This window comes from Silurus meridionalis, chromosome 5, assembly GCF_014805685.1.
Source record: "Silurus meridionalis isolate SWU-2019-XX chromosome 5, ASM1480568v1, whole genome shotgun sequence".
NCBI lineage: Eukaryota > Metazoa > Chordata > Actinopteri > Siluriformes > Siluridae > Silurus > Silurus meridionalis.
In genome coordinates, this window is record NC_060888.1 from 21,902,671 (window position 1) to 21,916,713 (window position 14,043).

General features: G+C 37.6%; 1 protein-coding gene across 3 annotated transcripts in view; it reads right to left on the minus strand.

Annotated features, from left to right (window-relative positions):
• map1ab (microtubule-associated protein 1Ab) overlaps positions 1-14,043 on the minus strand; it is a 33,952-nt gene extending 19,909 nt beyond the window's left edge. Inside the window, exons 1-2 of one of the 3 annotated variants that reach the window (XM_046849327.1) lie at positions 13,804-14,043; positions 10,122-10,223 (exon numbers count right to left, since the gene is read on the minus strand). In XM_046849327.1, coding sequence (XP_046705283.1) covers positions 10,122-10,223; positions 13,804-14,014 — 313 coding nt within the window. In that variant the 5' untranslated portion in view covers positions 14,015-14,043. The other 2 variants (XM_046849328.1, XM_046849329.1) reach the window with 2 other exon arrangements.

Genomic DNA, 14,043 nt, shown 5'->3' on the forward strand with positions numbered 1-14,043 from the left:
GAATAAACTGATATTTGGGCAAATCTTCTCCAACCCAAACATCAGGGAAGGAACCTTTAATGTTGCCCAGTAAATTGTATTATGATCCCAACAGGCACTGGTTTCATATGTGCAGAGAATTCCAGGTAGGTACCTGTCAGATAAAGCACTACTGAGTTGATTAATCCTCCAAAGAGTGTCAAAACAAGCCACTCTTAATGCGGATTAAGGAATAATCATAGAGATGTGATTGCTAATGTAATGGTTATCATTTAGTAGAGGAACACAATGTAAGTGTTGGCAAAGAGGTCATGTTGTGTCCTCAATTTCCCCCCAGCTGTAAGTAGAACAAGCTGAATGAATGACTCAGTAGAGCCAGGACTCTGACTGTCCCTGTCTGTCTGTTTCCTCTGTGTCCCATTTTAACACTGAGTGTCGGACAGACATGCCCTTCAGGGTCTTTTAGTTCTGCCATGTTAACTTGATCACAAAGTCTGTTAGGACATGAAGCTGATCCATTTGAACAGACAAACATGGTGCAATGATGACGAGCATAAATCTGAATGCAGGTCATCACAACGCCAAAAAGACCTGCTGAGCTCAGAGCTCAGGACTGTTACCCTGTCTGGCTTAATCAAGGACTACGTCAAGGTGCCCCAAATACAACGGAGTTCCTCCTACCGCAACGTACATACTTTCAGTACCCTTTATCACCAGTCTGGCATGAAAATAGCTTGCCAGGTAGGCAAATGGAGCGTAAAGGGTAGAAACTCATTACAGCTGAATGCAACTAAGGAGGATCAGCACTGTGTTAGATACTTTCACACAATTTTAATGATTGGGGATAAAATCTAAATTGTATAGACTGACACATGCAATCAGAGGTTAACTCTGTCGAATATGCTGTCTGGAAGCTTGATTTCTGGATGGGTATTTCTGCTGATCCCCAACCAGATTTCCTACTTAAAGTGTCTTAACCTTGATCCAACTCTGCTCTCAGGTCAGTATAAATTGACTGGCTGTTGCCTAGCCACCATTTACTGTAAGTGGGAGCAATGAAACAGTGACTAAGCCTCCATCGCAGTGCTGATGCGAGCTGGTCTTCCACTGTGAGTTGTTTCTGTTACTGCCAGCACCTTCAGGTAGTACCATTAACAGATCAACTGCATATGCTAAACGCCATTGTCATTCACAATTATTTAAAAAAAAAAAAAACCCTGACCATTTATATTAATAAATTATCATCTGAGCATTATGAAATATTCACAGGCAATGTAGATGTTATTGTAAGTGGAATATTGAATGGATTTCTGGTTGGATGAGAAAATAACCTGTAATGATCATCTGAGCATTATTACATATCCGTAAGCAAGTATATGTTATTGTAAGAGGAAAATTACCATATTAATTATGTTTGATGGATTATGTGTTGGATGAGAACAGTTTAAGTTTTGATTAGCCCAAAGGGAAAAAATCCAAACAAACCTTGTCATCCTTTTTGGGAGGATGGGGAGGGGGTTTAATGTTGCGACACAGACAGAGGTAAGGATGCGATGGAAAGGCGGTTTAGCTGAGTCACTGACCACATAATCAATACGTGGAATATATATTTATTTTGTATTTTTTTCCCTTATGCGACACGGACGATAATCGATCACGGGCAGGATTTTTAATGCGCACTTTCTCCCTATTATCAATTTTCTACCGAGATGTCAAGTTATATACTATAGACTATTATTTGCGTTTTTTCTGGATAATAAATAAACATTTTTTACGCGCATTATAGTCAATCCAGAGACGCTGAACAAACTAAATACCTTAAACCGGGGGTGAGTCTCTGCGCTTTGCTGCATTAGTGCGTCATTCGGGACGCTTGAGTCAGCGGATGATGAAGCTCTTCTTCTGAACACATAATCACTTTAGAATAAACTCCTACAAGTCTCTGTCAAAGCGATGCAGCGCTCTAACGTTCTCCGCTCCTTATACGACTGTCTTTGAACGTGAACTCGTTTCATGTGGTCAGCCGGACGAAGGATCCTACATTAATCCACTTAGTTTGGATAAAGCGACAGGACTGGATGCGGTGCGCATGTGCCCCTCGAGCAACGTCTACCTGAAGCTTTAAGGACTTAATTTCTTACTTCAGGACTGATAAAGGCGCTAAAATGCGGTCAAGGAGAGACAGACGCCGTCTGCATGGAACGACGTCACTGTTTCAGAGAGAGAGAGAGAGAGAGAGAGAGAGAGAGAGAGAGAAAGAGAGAATCCACATCCTGCAGTCATGCACACTGCATCGGCCGTTTAATGAGAAACTGCAGAGAGAAAGTGCGCGCGCTGCTACATACCGTTGCTGATGCGGGCCACTTCAGCCGCTGTAACGTGCGGAGCCGCCGGCGAGCGCTGCGCAGAGTGTGTGCGGGTCTGCTGAGAGAGAAGAGCAGCGAGGGAGGGTGGAAGAGAGGGATGGAGTGCGGGAGGGAGGGAGAGAGTGATGGAGTGCGGGAGAGAGGGAGGGAGGGAGAGAGGATGGAGTGCGGGAGGGAGGGAGGGAGGGAGGAGCGCATTGGAAGGAGGCTGGAGAATTGGGACACGGCCACAACGCCTCAGCAAAACGAGTTGCAATACATCTGCGGCTGTTTGAAGTAGGAGACAATCCAAATCACTCAGGGAACTACACTAAAAAGCCTGGCTCTAAATCTCATTAGGATTTTTTTTTTCTCTTTTTTTTTTTTAGAGAACATCCCATTCTGAGGGGTCGCGTCAAATGTATGTACTGACTAAACACCTGCCAAGTTAAAGGTGTGGTAAAAGCTCTCTGCAGTGTTCTATTGTTATCCTCTGCCCTGTGTCTTATGAGAAGTAAACTCTTGCAGTATTAAATTAATTGACTAAATTAGCATCAACACAGTTAGATTACCTTTTTATCATAACGTATATAATGATTTACTTTTATAAAAAAAAAAGGTGTACATTCAAATAATCCATGAAGAAACCATTAGAAATGTGTTTGATCCTAGAAAATGTTATTGCTAGAAAGCTTTTCTTCAGAAAACTAAACATGCTTAAAGAGGCATTGAAAAGCACTTAATCACAGTTAACTGTATTTCATTTAATTATTTTGCTTGATAGTCCACTTAACTAAAATTGTACTTAGAAAACATGTTTTTTCTATCTGATATACAAGATTATGTACACTATATTGATGATTGTAAACATTTACATTAAACTCTATTTACAAATGTGTTTATGGATCAGTATTTAAATAATAAGTCGTTTTCATTCATTTACTCATCTTCAGGACATGCATTCTCCTGGGTGTTGGTGGATGATAAGCCTATCCCAGGAATACTGTGAACAAGGCAACAGAATTCATCCTGGAGAGGATGCAAATTTAGAGCATTCACTCCACCTACCTGTGTGTTTTTTTGAAAGTGGAAAGAAAGCCATGTAAACACGGTGAGAACTCCACACAGACAGTAACCAAAGAGTAATGCTGAATCAAGGGGGTGGCAGTTCTACCCACTGCATCACCACTGACAATTAAATTGTTCCCCCAAACCAGTGGTTTAATTTAGAACTTAGCATCCGCATTGAGGCTATCAACCTCTAAGAAAGGTTTTCATCTGTGAAGCTGGGGAGAATACAATAAAACCACTTTTAACAGATATCATTTGGTCATGGAATGGCATTGAAGTGTGTATTGTGCATGTATAAATGTATCAGGCACAGTAACACTCACTTTTGTCTTTAAATCCTTTAGTGTCACTGTTTTAAAATCGAAAAAAAAGCTACAGCATATATTATAATGCTCACCCAAGAGCTGTTTTTTTATTTATTGTTGGAGCCAATAAGATTATTCATGTAAGTAGAACATTACAAATAAGATCATTTATAATCCCTTTGTTTATATGTAAGGGATTCAAAAAGTATATCAGACTCCATTTTCTTTTTTAGCTGACGTTAATAATATTGCACGGCACTGTGGTGAGGGATTGCTTATGGCCTGGGAGATGGTGTGAGGAGACACCTATATCACAGCCAGCAGTTTTTTGGCCTAGAGGGTTTAGTGATGTGTCAGTCCCACCAGTCACGCCATATTTTCTGTCCTTTCCTGTAGAACAATCTTAATGATCTATTAGATACATTCAATAGAGTTTTAGTTCTTATTATATGTTAGTTTTAGTATTGAGATTATTCATTGCACCATTAGGATGCAGATAGATAAATGTCCTTTACAGTAGGTGTAGCAGTACCAGCAATGTCCAATGCTACCAATTATACAGGCCTGAAGCATTGCCCTCAAGCCCCCTAACTACTCCAGGACACCCTGAACTCTGGCCCTGCAGTCATATAAGATGGTCATTAGAAATCATTAAAAAGTATTAAAAATCTGTCCATTTAATATAATTTATATATATATATATATATATATATATATATATATATATATATATATATATATATATATATATATATATATATATATATAATATTTCTTATTTTTTATTTTTCGTTAAAAATGATTTTATTTGCTACAATGTTACAAACATTCATCTCTAAACATCAATTTCTACCTGATTGAATAAGCATGCACATGAATGGCTGTTGATAAGCTTAGTGTCCAGTGACACCAATTCCTGCTCGCTCTTGCAACACAGGTAAGATTATGCTTTGTTGCAAGTGATATCCATAGACATGCAAAATCTGCGTAGGGAATCAATGCTAGAGGACCTTGACAGAGTGATCCAAATCCAGCCTTCAGAACCAATCTGCAGTGATATCAATATCCAAACTCTAAATTATTCAGCACACTCCATTATGCATGGTGCCAAGGAAGTCTGCACGATTCCTTGCATGAGTAATCCTGAAAATCCCTTTGGGTGTAAGAGTTATGGAGTCATAATGGTCAGGAATATATGAGTTTAGGTCTCGAATATAAAACAAACATGCATGTACATATAAACCCACTGTGTATATAATGAAGACTGAGAAGGAAACTATATTCCCTTCAAGCTGCATTCTGACTTAATAATTAATCCTGGCTAAAGAGACTGTTTATGTAACAAAACAAAAAAAAAAGAATTTAAGCAAGCAACATTTAAGCCAAAGTCTACCTACAAAACTTTCCAAACCCAGTTTTTACATTAAAGATCATCAAATATGGGTCATTCATGTGGGGAAAAGACATCAAGTGACAGTCAATACAGACTTTTTAAGATGTCACCAGTATCTTTAATATGATTTTTTTAAGTTGAAATATTAATGTAATTCATCTTCAAACGTCATAAATCAGGAATTCGTACTGATTGGGAAAGAGCAAACAAATCTACTGCTTTACTTGATTAGCTGTCTAGATGTATTTACCTTTTTAAACCTTCATTCATAATGTATGCTCCTACCACTCATGGGTTCTCTACGATCTTTGGAAATATCGATATTCTTACATTAGTTATCCTTAGACTTCAAAGAAAGTTTCCTAAGTAGTTTCCTCTGTAGTTTCAGATTAGCAACAACAGCAAATGTTACAAATTATAATTAAAACTAACCACTAAAACTTGTCATATAAATGTATGGGTTTGTTCCGGAAGCCTGCATATGATCTTCATAGGTTAACTCACTACAACTGTCAAGTGTAGGTACATAAAATCTTTGACTAATGAAAAATATTCATTCGTTATTAGGACTGACTATTTTATAGCCAAGGCTTTTGCTTTCACATGTTGCACATAGTGCTATATTAAGCCTCGACAAAAGTTAAACCTTTTAGTGCAGTTTAAAACAGTTTATAAAGAAAACTAGACTGAAAGATGTCTAAGCGTAGCTATTGAAGCTTATTGCAGTGCATCTCCAAAATATGACATCAGCAACAGGAATATAAAAAAATGCACAGAATGACACAGCACATCAAAGATCCCTGCAATCTACTGGCCTTAAGAATCAGTGCAGTACTCAAGTATAAAAATATTACATGGCTGCCTGTGCAGGTCATAGTATTATATATTAAAACCTTGTCATGCACTACAAATAGATTACTTATAATGATTAGATTATGCTGACTATGAACATTTTAGCCAGTATTGTATAAAATACTGTGACCTATAGTTTGATAATAAAGACCAGCTCACAGCCACAATTTCTACATTGATGTTTTATACTTGTATTTTGAGGCGGGAGACCACAGAGAGAGATAGTGTATGATTATGAGACACTGACAAATAATCATATCCCTATTGTAGGTGATTAGCCACCTTCACGCTTGTTGCCAGCACATGAGTATTTTTGCTCAATATTTTATTTCAACGACCTGCTGTCAGCAATGACAATAAAATATCTGTACAGCTCACTCAGATGAATCACACAGAGGATTATATAACATCTGGTAATGGAGCAATAACCAGAAGTACAGCCTAATTGATTCCATCTGTCCTGATGTAGATAGAGACCAGGGTCGCAGGTTAGATCTGTCCAGTCTACACGATGTGACTGTGCGGGGCATGTTTGCTCAAAATCAACTTTAAATTCTCATCAAATTATACATAACATAACAACTACTAAACATTCACATGAAATTTATAAAATAATCTTATAATGAGTGCACACAGTTCTAAAAATTGCTTAGACAATGAATGACTTACCTTTACTTACCCATATCAAGACATTCTCACAAGAACATTTTTATATTTTAAATAAATAAACAAACTGTTAAGAAATAATAGTGCTGTCTCTCAAAAATATATGTATACATTTTTTGGGTTTTTTTTTGCATTTAAACATTTTCTGATCCCAAAACCTTTAAACCCCTAAGCATTGATGTTAATAGAAAGAACCAAAAAATATTTACAATCAAAGCCATGAAAGGGTCTAGAAAGTTTTTACTTTTCCCTGCATGTCACATATTTTTTTATTTTTTTTAATTAAGCAACACAGGGCTCCTGAATGTTCGACCTCAAAATATCACACATTGCATATATTATTTATTTTAAGTGAATGGCACCAATGAATTGAGTTTGAATAGAAAATACCATTTGTGGAGGATTCTTTGCCATCAAACTGTTTAAACATGGAAGCAAGAACATTTCATAAATGTTAAACTTTTATGAGCAATCAATCCACTGTCAATTGGAAAAAACGAGTGAACTGTCTGTCAAATGGGTTGTTGAGCATTAGGGCTGTCAAAAACTGATCAAGTCTTGACTAAATAGATATTGAAAGAAAAAGCAAATGGTTTAGTGCTGGCACAAGCTTAAGATTTTTATCCGGGTCTATGTAATGCTCAGAAATGGGCCAGAAAGGATGAAATGCTGCATAAGCATTAGGTAAGGTTGACTGCATTTGGACCATTTCTGGCCCAGATTCCAAAGGCTGTAAAAAACCTATGTGAAAGCTTACAACAAACCTGAAATTGCCTAGTAGTCCTTTATGTGCCAACTATATTTCCACTGGAAACTGTAAGAGCTTTTCCTTGGTTTTGTTTTTTTTTTTCACAAATAATCCATGCAGAGCACATCTTAAAGGAGAAGTAGGAAAGTAGGCTGAGATGCAATTCAGCAAAAGTGAAAGCCATCGATCAATATGCCTCATCTAAATTCCCCTTGAAAAAAAAAAAGAGCTCCCTAAGGTGAAGACAGAGGCAGACGGAGAGGAAGACTTTGTTGTTGAGTGATCTGGTGACTCCCTCTTTGTTAGAAAAGGGGCATATTTATAGCTACTTAATGCTGCACTGATTTTTATGTGTGTGTGTTCACACACCCAGCCATCGGGAAGATCTGATATCCACTTGACTGCAAGCTAATTAACTGGATGACTGTGTTAATGTGGCAAATTCCATGTGAAACACAGGCAAACACTCATCTATGAACACACAAATAGGAAAGGTGCAATATGTTGAAATGTCAACAAGATAAAGCACACAACTTATTATTAATAATATTTGCAGCAATAACAACAAAAAAATATATAAATGAAAGATTCAAAATTATATCATTTGGAAGATTAAGGTCATGTATATCAGACTTTGCTTCATGTATATATTTCTATGTTGATGCCTTTTTATGCTCCCTAGAGACCTTCAATAGCTGGGGCACTAACAAACAGAAGCATGTGTTGCACTGCGTGTGATTTTCCACAAGAGGGCAACACACCCTGATTTGCAGCAAATGTTCTTATACAGTATATTACTCATACATTCTTTTTTTTCTGGTTCATTTTGATGATATTAGATCCAAGCATAGAAGTCCACTCAGGTCTAAATTAAACTAGAACTGAACAGCTTTTAGCTATCACTTGCAGAAAAGTAAGGTAATGTTGTAACTACATTCAGTTATTGTAAATGTAATTATTACATACGCTTTCTTGAGTATTTAAATACTTACTGCATGGTGGTCTAAACTGAAAAAAAAAACACTATGGTTCACTTTTAAAACATCTGATTATAAGGAGGACATGGGTTACAAATAGGACAATGGGTTACAATCTTCAGAACAATTATTTGTGTTATGTGAAATCTAAATATGGTATAATTTGTGAAGGATATGATATATATGGTGAGTCTGCTAGACATGGAGATATACTTCTGATCAGTCCTTCTGTGAAATTATATAGAATACTACAAATGCAGTCAGTGCTAGAGTATACTCGTTTTTATTTAGAAATGCAACCCAGTGCTCAGAAGTGCTCAAAATTATATATGTGTATATATAAAAAAGTGTGTGTGTATATAAAAAAAACATTAACAATTTAATCATCCCTACACCATAGTGAGCATTTCCACCATTTTGGAAGAGTATAAAACAGTGTAATCATTGTATTAGTTGTGCAGTCAGAAGCTGCTTGATGGCTCGATCACAAAATAGTTGATTTTCAGTTGAACCAGCAGAAATGGACAGTCAGCAGTAAAAAAAAAAAAAAAAAAGAAAAAAACTACAGGGCATCCATGCAGTAGAACATTAGAGATTCCAAAACACCTGCAGAAATCATCACAGGTCCAAATCCATAAAGGCTGGCAGGCCTGGTATTATAATATAATACAACTAAATGTCACTGTATATTCTGCCATGCAATATCCTGTGAGGATAATAAAATCTTTATATCACACAAGCTTAGACTTAATCCTAAAAAAAAACCTCATGTAAAAATATAAACTTGGCCACAATCAATACATTTCCAGTAGCAATGACAATGCTCAAATTCCTCTGAAATCGGAGCGATACCTATTAGAGCTGATCTAAGAGAAGCATGAAAAGCCAGCTTCTACCCACATAATCAGGACCATGACTCAGTTTAATACAGTACAACAACCCAGATGTTAATATTACAGAATTTATCACAACGCCATATGCAAACTAAAAATCCTTGTTCATTGTGGCCTGAAAAAAGAAGAAAGAAAAACAAACATTCCTGGATTGCAATGAACAAAATTGCACGATTGGAATTATTTGCTGATGCTCCTTTTTTATCTATTTTTAGCCCCTTTATTCCTCCATGGATATCTCATAAGAATTCAACAGCTATGTGATATAATGTATCCCTATGCTCCAGAAGGGGATTAAAAAGGCTTCATGAAGATAACATTTAATTCACACCTGAACCTTTATATACAACCTGAGAAAGCCTTATTCAGCCACACAGACTAAAGGCCTAAGCCAGCATACACACACACACACACACACACACACACACACACACACACACACGCACACACACACTGCAGCAGGAAAAACTCTGCAGCTCCCCTCCTCCTCACATTGCGCTTTAATGACTATGGGAGATGCAGTGTGCTAAGCTGCTGCGTGCTACCCTGCAAACACACATGCAGAGAGATCCTTCTGGAGCAGATGGGAGAGAATCTACAGTCTGTGCATATTTACAAGACACGCAGTAGCCACAAGCTGCAAAGTCTCGTGTGTGATTACAGCATGCGTGACCTTGAAGCATTAATATCTGTAAACAAATCCATGTGTTTCTGAAATTGTCGGTGCTGATTAAACAAAAATTATATTTAATGCTTCCTGGTATAATACAAATTAAATTAGAATAGATAGTTTGATTGATTGAGAAGAGGCAATTCCAATAAAAGTATATAACACCAGTTTATTTCTTCAGTTAAAGCCCAGTTAACTTCCCAGATGAGACCCATGACTGACCTTTGACCTCTGCAGAAAACTGGGCAGAGTGTCTAGTTATGAAAAGCTGAAGCTGTTTGTCCAGGTCACATTCGTCAAGGCTGATGTTCCAGGAGCAGATCCCTGCAAGGACAAAAAACGATCTATTTTACTGCATGCATCCTTCAAACACACAAAGAAAAAGCTCAATCACAAAAAAACAAACAAAAAAAACAATATACAGCTTCAGCTGAATGTTGAATGTCCGTGATATTCGTCCGACAGAAAAATGGAATATAATATGTGAGACTGACTTCTGTATCTAAAGAAAAAAGAACATACAATCTATTATGAGGGCAGTCACTGTTAGTTACAGTGGAGTAGTGTGTTTACTCCACTATCACAGCTGCTACAACTTCTATGGGATTTTTTTGTGTTTAATGAATATTCAACGAATCTCATTAAGGATTATGCAACAATGGACAAAAGCGCAGATGGCTCACTGTACTTTGTGGCGTAACCCTCAGAACACAGTACATAAAGCATTAGAGGATGAATTCAGATCTTCATGCACTACTTCTTTCTATTAATCATTGTATCTGCTTTTCCTCCGAATGATTCAATGATTATTTTCTTTCTTCAGATGCTGTTTTGCTTTGAGACTAGAAGAGTGAAAACTGCACATGCTGCAATTTCCAGTTCAGACATAAAAATCCAGAAAAAGACTTTGCATTGATTCTATTTCAAAATGTAAACACTACTGTAAACAAATAAAATTCAGGATAAGTGAGAAAGGTTAGACTGAATGTGACAGTTTTGAGTCTTTGTTACCAAAATATCCTGAATTGCAATTATTTTAGGAAATAGCCTATTTTTAATCACTACATGAATGAAACCAGGGTTTGTTCCGTATCTGAAAACATTGGCTAGAACAAATGACAAAACAAAAGTGAGCACACTGTTTTTGGTACACAGCCAAGAGCAGTCTGCCATACCTGCACTCTCATTTAGATTGCATTTTTGTTCTATGTTATATAACTGTGAGCCAGTTTTCCATATAAATGAAAAAATACTCCATTCTATACTCTTTGAATAGCAAATGACATTGAGAAAGTTCTGAGCTTAATGTGTTTTTCACATCCTGAATACAAAAGGCAACTGAACTAGTGGTACTATGTAAGCTATGTATGTTATTACATAAATAAATCAATTGGACTGGCAGTTTATTAGTGCTTACCAAGGTTTTAGACATAACTGTCACACTTCAAACTTCATGTGGCCTGTAAAGATTCAATTCAATTCAATTCAATTCATTTTTATATGACAATGAACATTTTCTCAAAGCAGCCTCAGATAATGTGGTGATTAAAAGTGAATATGTTCTTTATTAGTAAGTTTGTCCCTGATGAACAAGCCCGTGGCGACTATGACAAGGAAAAACTCCCCAAGATGGCATAAGGAAGAAACCTTGAGAGGAACCAGACTCAGGAGCAAACCCATTCTCATCTGGGTTGCACCAAATGTCCATTTATAGCAGATATACGATGTTGCGGGGTACAGTGATGATCAGAAGTGAAAAGTAGTTCTGAGTCAATGTAGCAGACTGTTGACATTAACTACAGTCCAATCCATCCAGATGCCTCTAATTATTTCAATATGTGGACCACACCACCTGATCTAAGAACGACAGCAACCTGTCCTACATTAAAAACAAACTTCTACTGGATATATTCGGGGTTTCCTCACAACTTACCCAAATCCAGGAAATGATCTAATCTTCTATTTCTTAAGCGTAATTAAGTGCAATAAAAGCAGAAAAAACATGACGTGGATCACTGACAATGTGATGCTAAGATGTATCCGATGTGAATGTATCAGGTGAGAACGTGTTACAATGGTTTGTAAACACCTGATTGTAACTACTAGGTTAAAGTTATTGCATCAGGTGAATAGTTTAGTGGTCAGACAACGGACCCATGAGGAATTCCAGAGGTATAATAAAAAATGTGCATTATGCAAGACACACCTACAACCACACACCTATAAGAGTACCTAAACTTGCAGAGATGTCTACTTAAAGGTGCATTATGTAGGATTTGTGAATGGGTCTCTAACACTTAAATGGGTGAGGTGAAATAAGATTCAGGATATTTTTTATTTCATCCACCCCAAAATAACCCATGTAAACAAATCTCCATCTTAAACTGTTCAACTAGAGTTACTATTAGCACAGACTTTCATGACATTTCTTTTTTATACCCACTCAGGCAACTGCTTGATAACCAAGATGCATTGTTCTGACATTGGCTGAAACATTTTATATGATTTCTACATGATCCTCCACTTCATTTACACTAGTGATAAGTTAAAAAAATGACTATTGCACCCTTAAATAGCCAATAAGTACACTGTGTTTAAATATCCCAAGAATGCTGCTATGCTTGATACATTGATACACAACATCTACAATATCAGAATCACTGTTGTGATAAGTATAACACTACACAACTATTATCTGGTCAGTTGTCTTGTGGTGGTTCCTTTCTGGTCTGATGATTGGGGTACAGCAACAGATGGGCATCTGCTGTATATAGGCTGGTAGATGTACCTAAATAAGTCTGCATTGAGTGTAAACAGACTAAACAAATTAATGCATAACTGCTTCAGTAAATATATAAGTCTATAGTTCACTGGTCAAAACTGTATGTAACCATTACACACATAAAAACCATTTCAGGTTTCAAAATCAAATATGCCATTATAATAAATTGTCAGCCTTTTCTGATGTTCTAGTATACTGGACATGGGCGTTTCTATTGTGGCAACAGATTGTCAGCTCTCCCAGTGTACATTTGTGCTGTTGTGATACTGGGGGTACTGGGAATACTGCATGACTCAGTTCTTCCACCCTTAGTACCTATATTGCAGTTAAATTACGGATTATGAGTAATCACTTTAATCTATAATCAATGCCTGCTTAGGAAATATTAGTGTAGGGGTTTGGTTTGTCTGCATGTATTTTGATGGTATTTTGATGCTTCAGACTGATTGCTTTCATGTAGCCAAAATAAATTGGGCTGAAGCAAGACAAATCAGATATTCCACATTTTTTATAACGACTCATCATAAATACATCAACACATGCAGCAGTTCTGTTGATCCAAACAGGAGACATGGCGTGCATCCAGACTGATGGCGCAGTGCTCATGCGGGTCGCGTGAGGTCGCCGCAGTGTGCATCACAAACAAGCCGTGTCGTATTTCACTCCAGGTGAAAAGAACACCTCATAAACCCGCATAGCATTCCCGACTTGGACAATTACTCAGCGTTACATTTTTCTGGGTTGAAAAACAAACATACAAAATAATGTCTGTGAGTGGTCGATCTGACACTAAGTGCTGTATCAGCAAAATCCCAATCATCTACATGGGATTTCTGGTATTTAAACTCCACTCACACTTGAGCAGAACCAATTTTTTTTTTACCCAACCATTTCACCAAAACAATAAGTCACACTGATCTAATTGAAAGGAATCTGCATGTAAAACCACTAGAATCCGTTATACAAGCATGTACAGCATGCAGTGAAGACATGTCCCGTAGTGTTGGCTGTGCTTCATGAAGTTTTCAGCACCATAGATTATATAGATTGTACATTTGATGCATGATGCATTTGATGCGCATCATCATGCGGCGCGGCGTCTCGCTAGATGGCGTCACTCACCGCGCTCGATGTGCTGCTTGGCGAGTTGCAGCTGGTGGTCGGTGCCGATGTCCCCGATCACGATCAGCATGGAGAAGTTTCCGCGCTGTTTGCCGAGCTGTCGTTGCAGTTCATCGCCCTCATCCTCCTCTACCGCCGAGAGCGAGTTCCGGACCCGAGTCCCCATGGCAACGGCACCTGGAGCCGACGCAGGGCCCAAGTCTATCTCCATGACAACTGCCGCTGCCGCGAGCTCCGAGA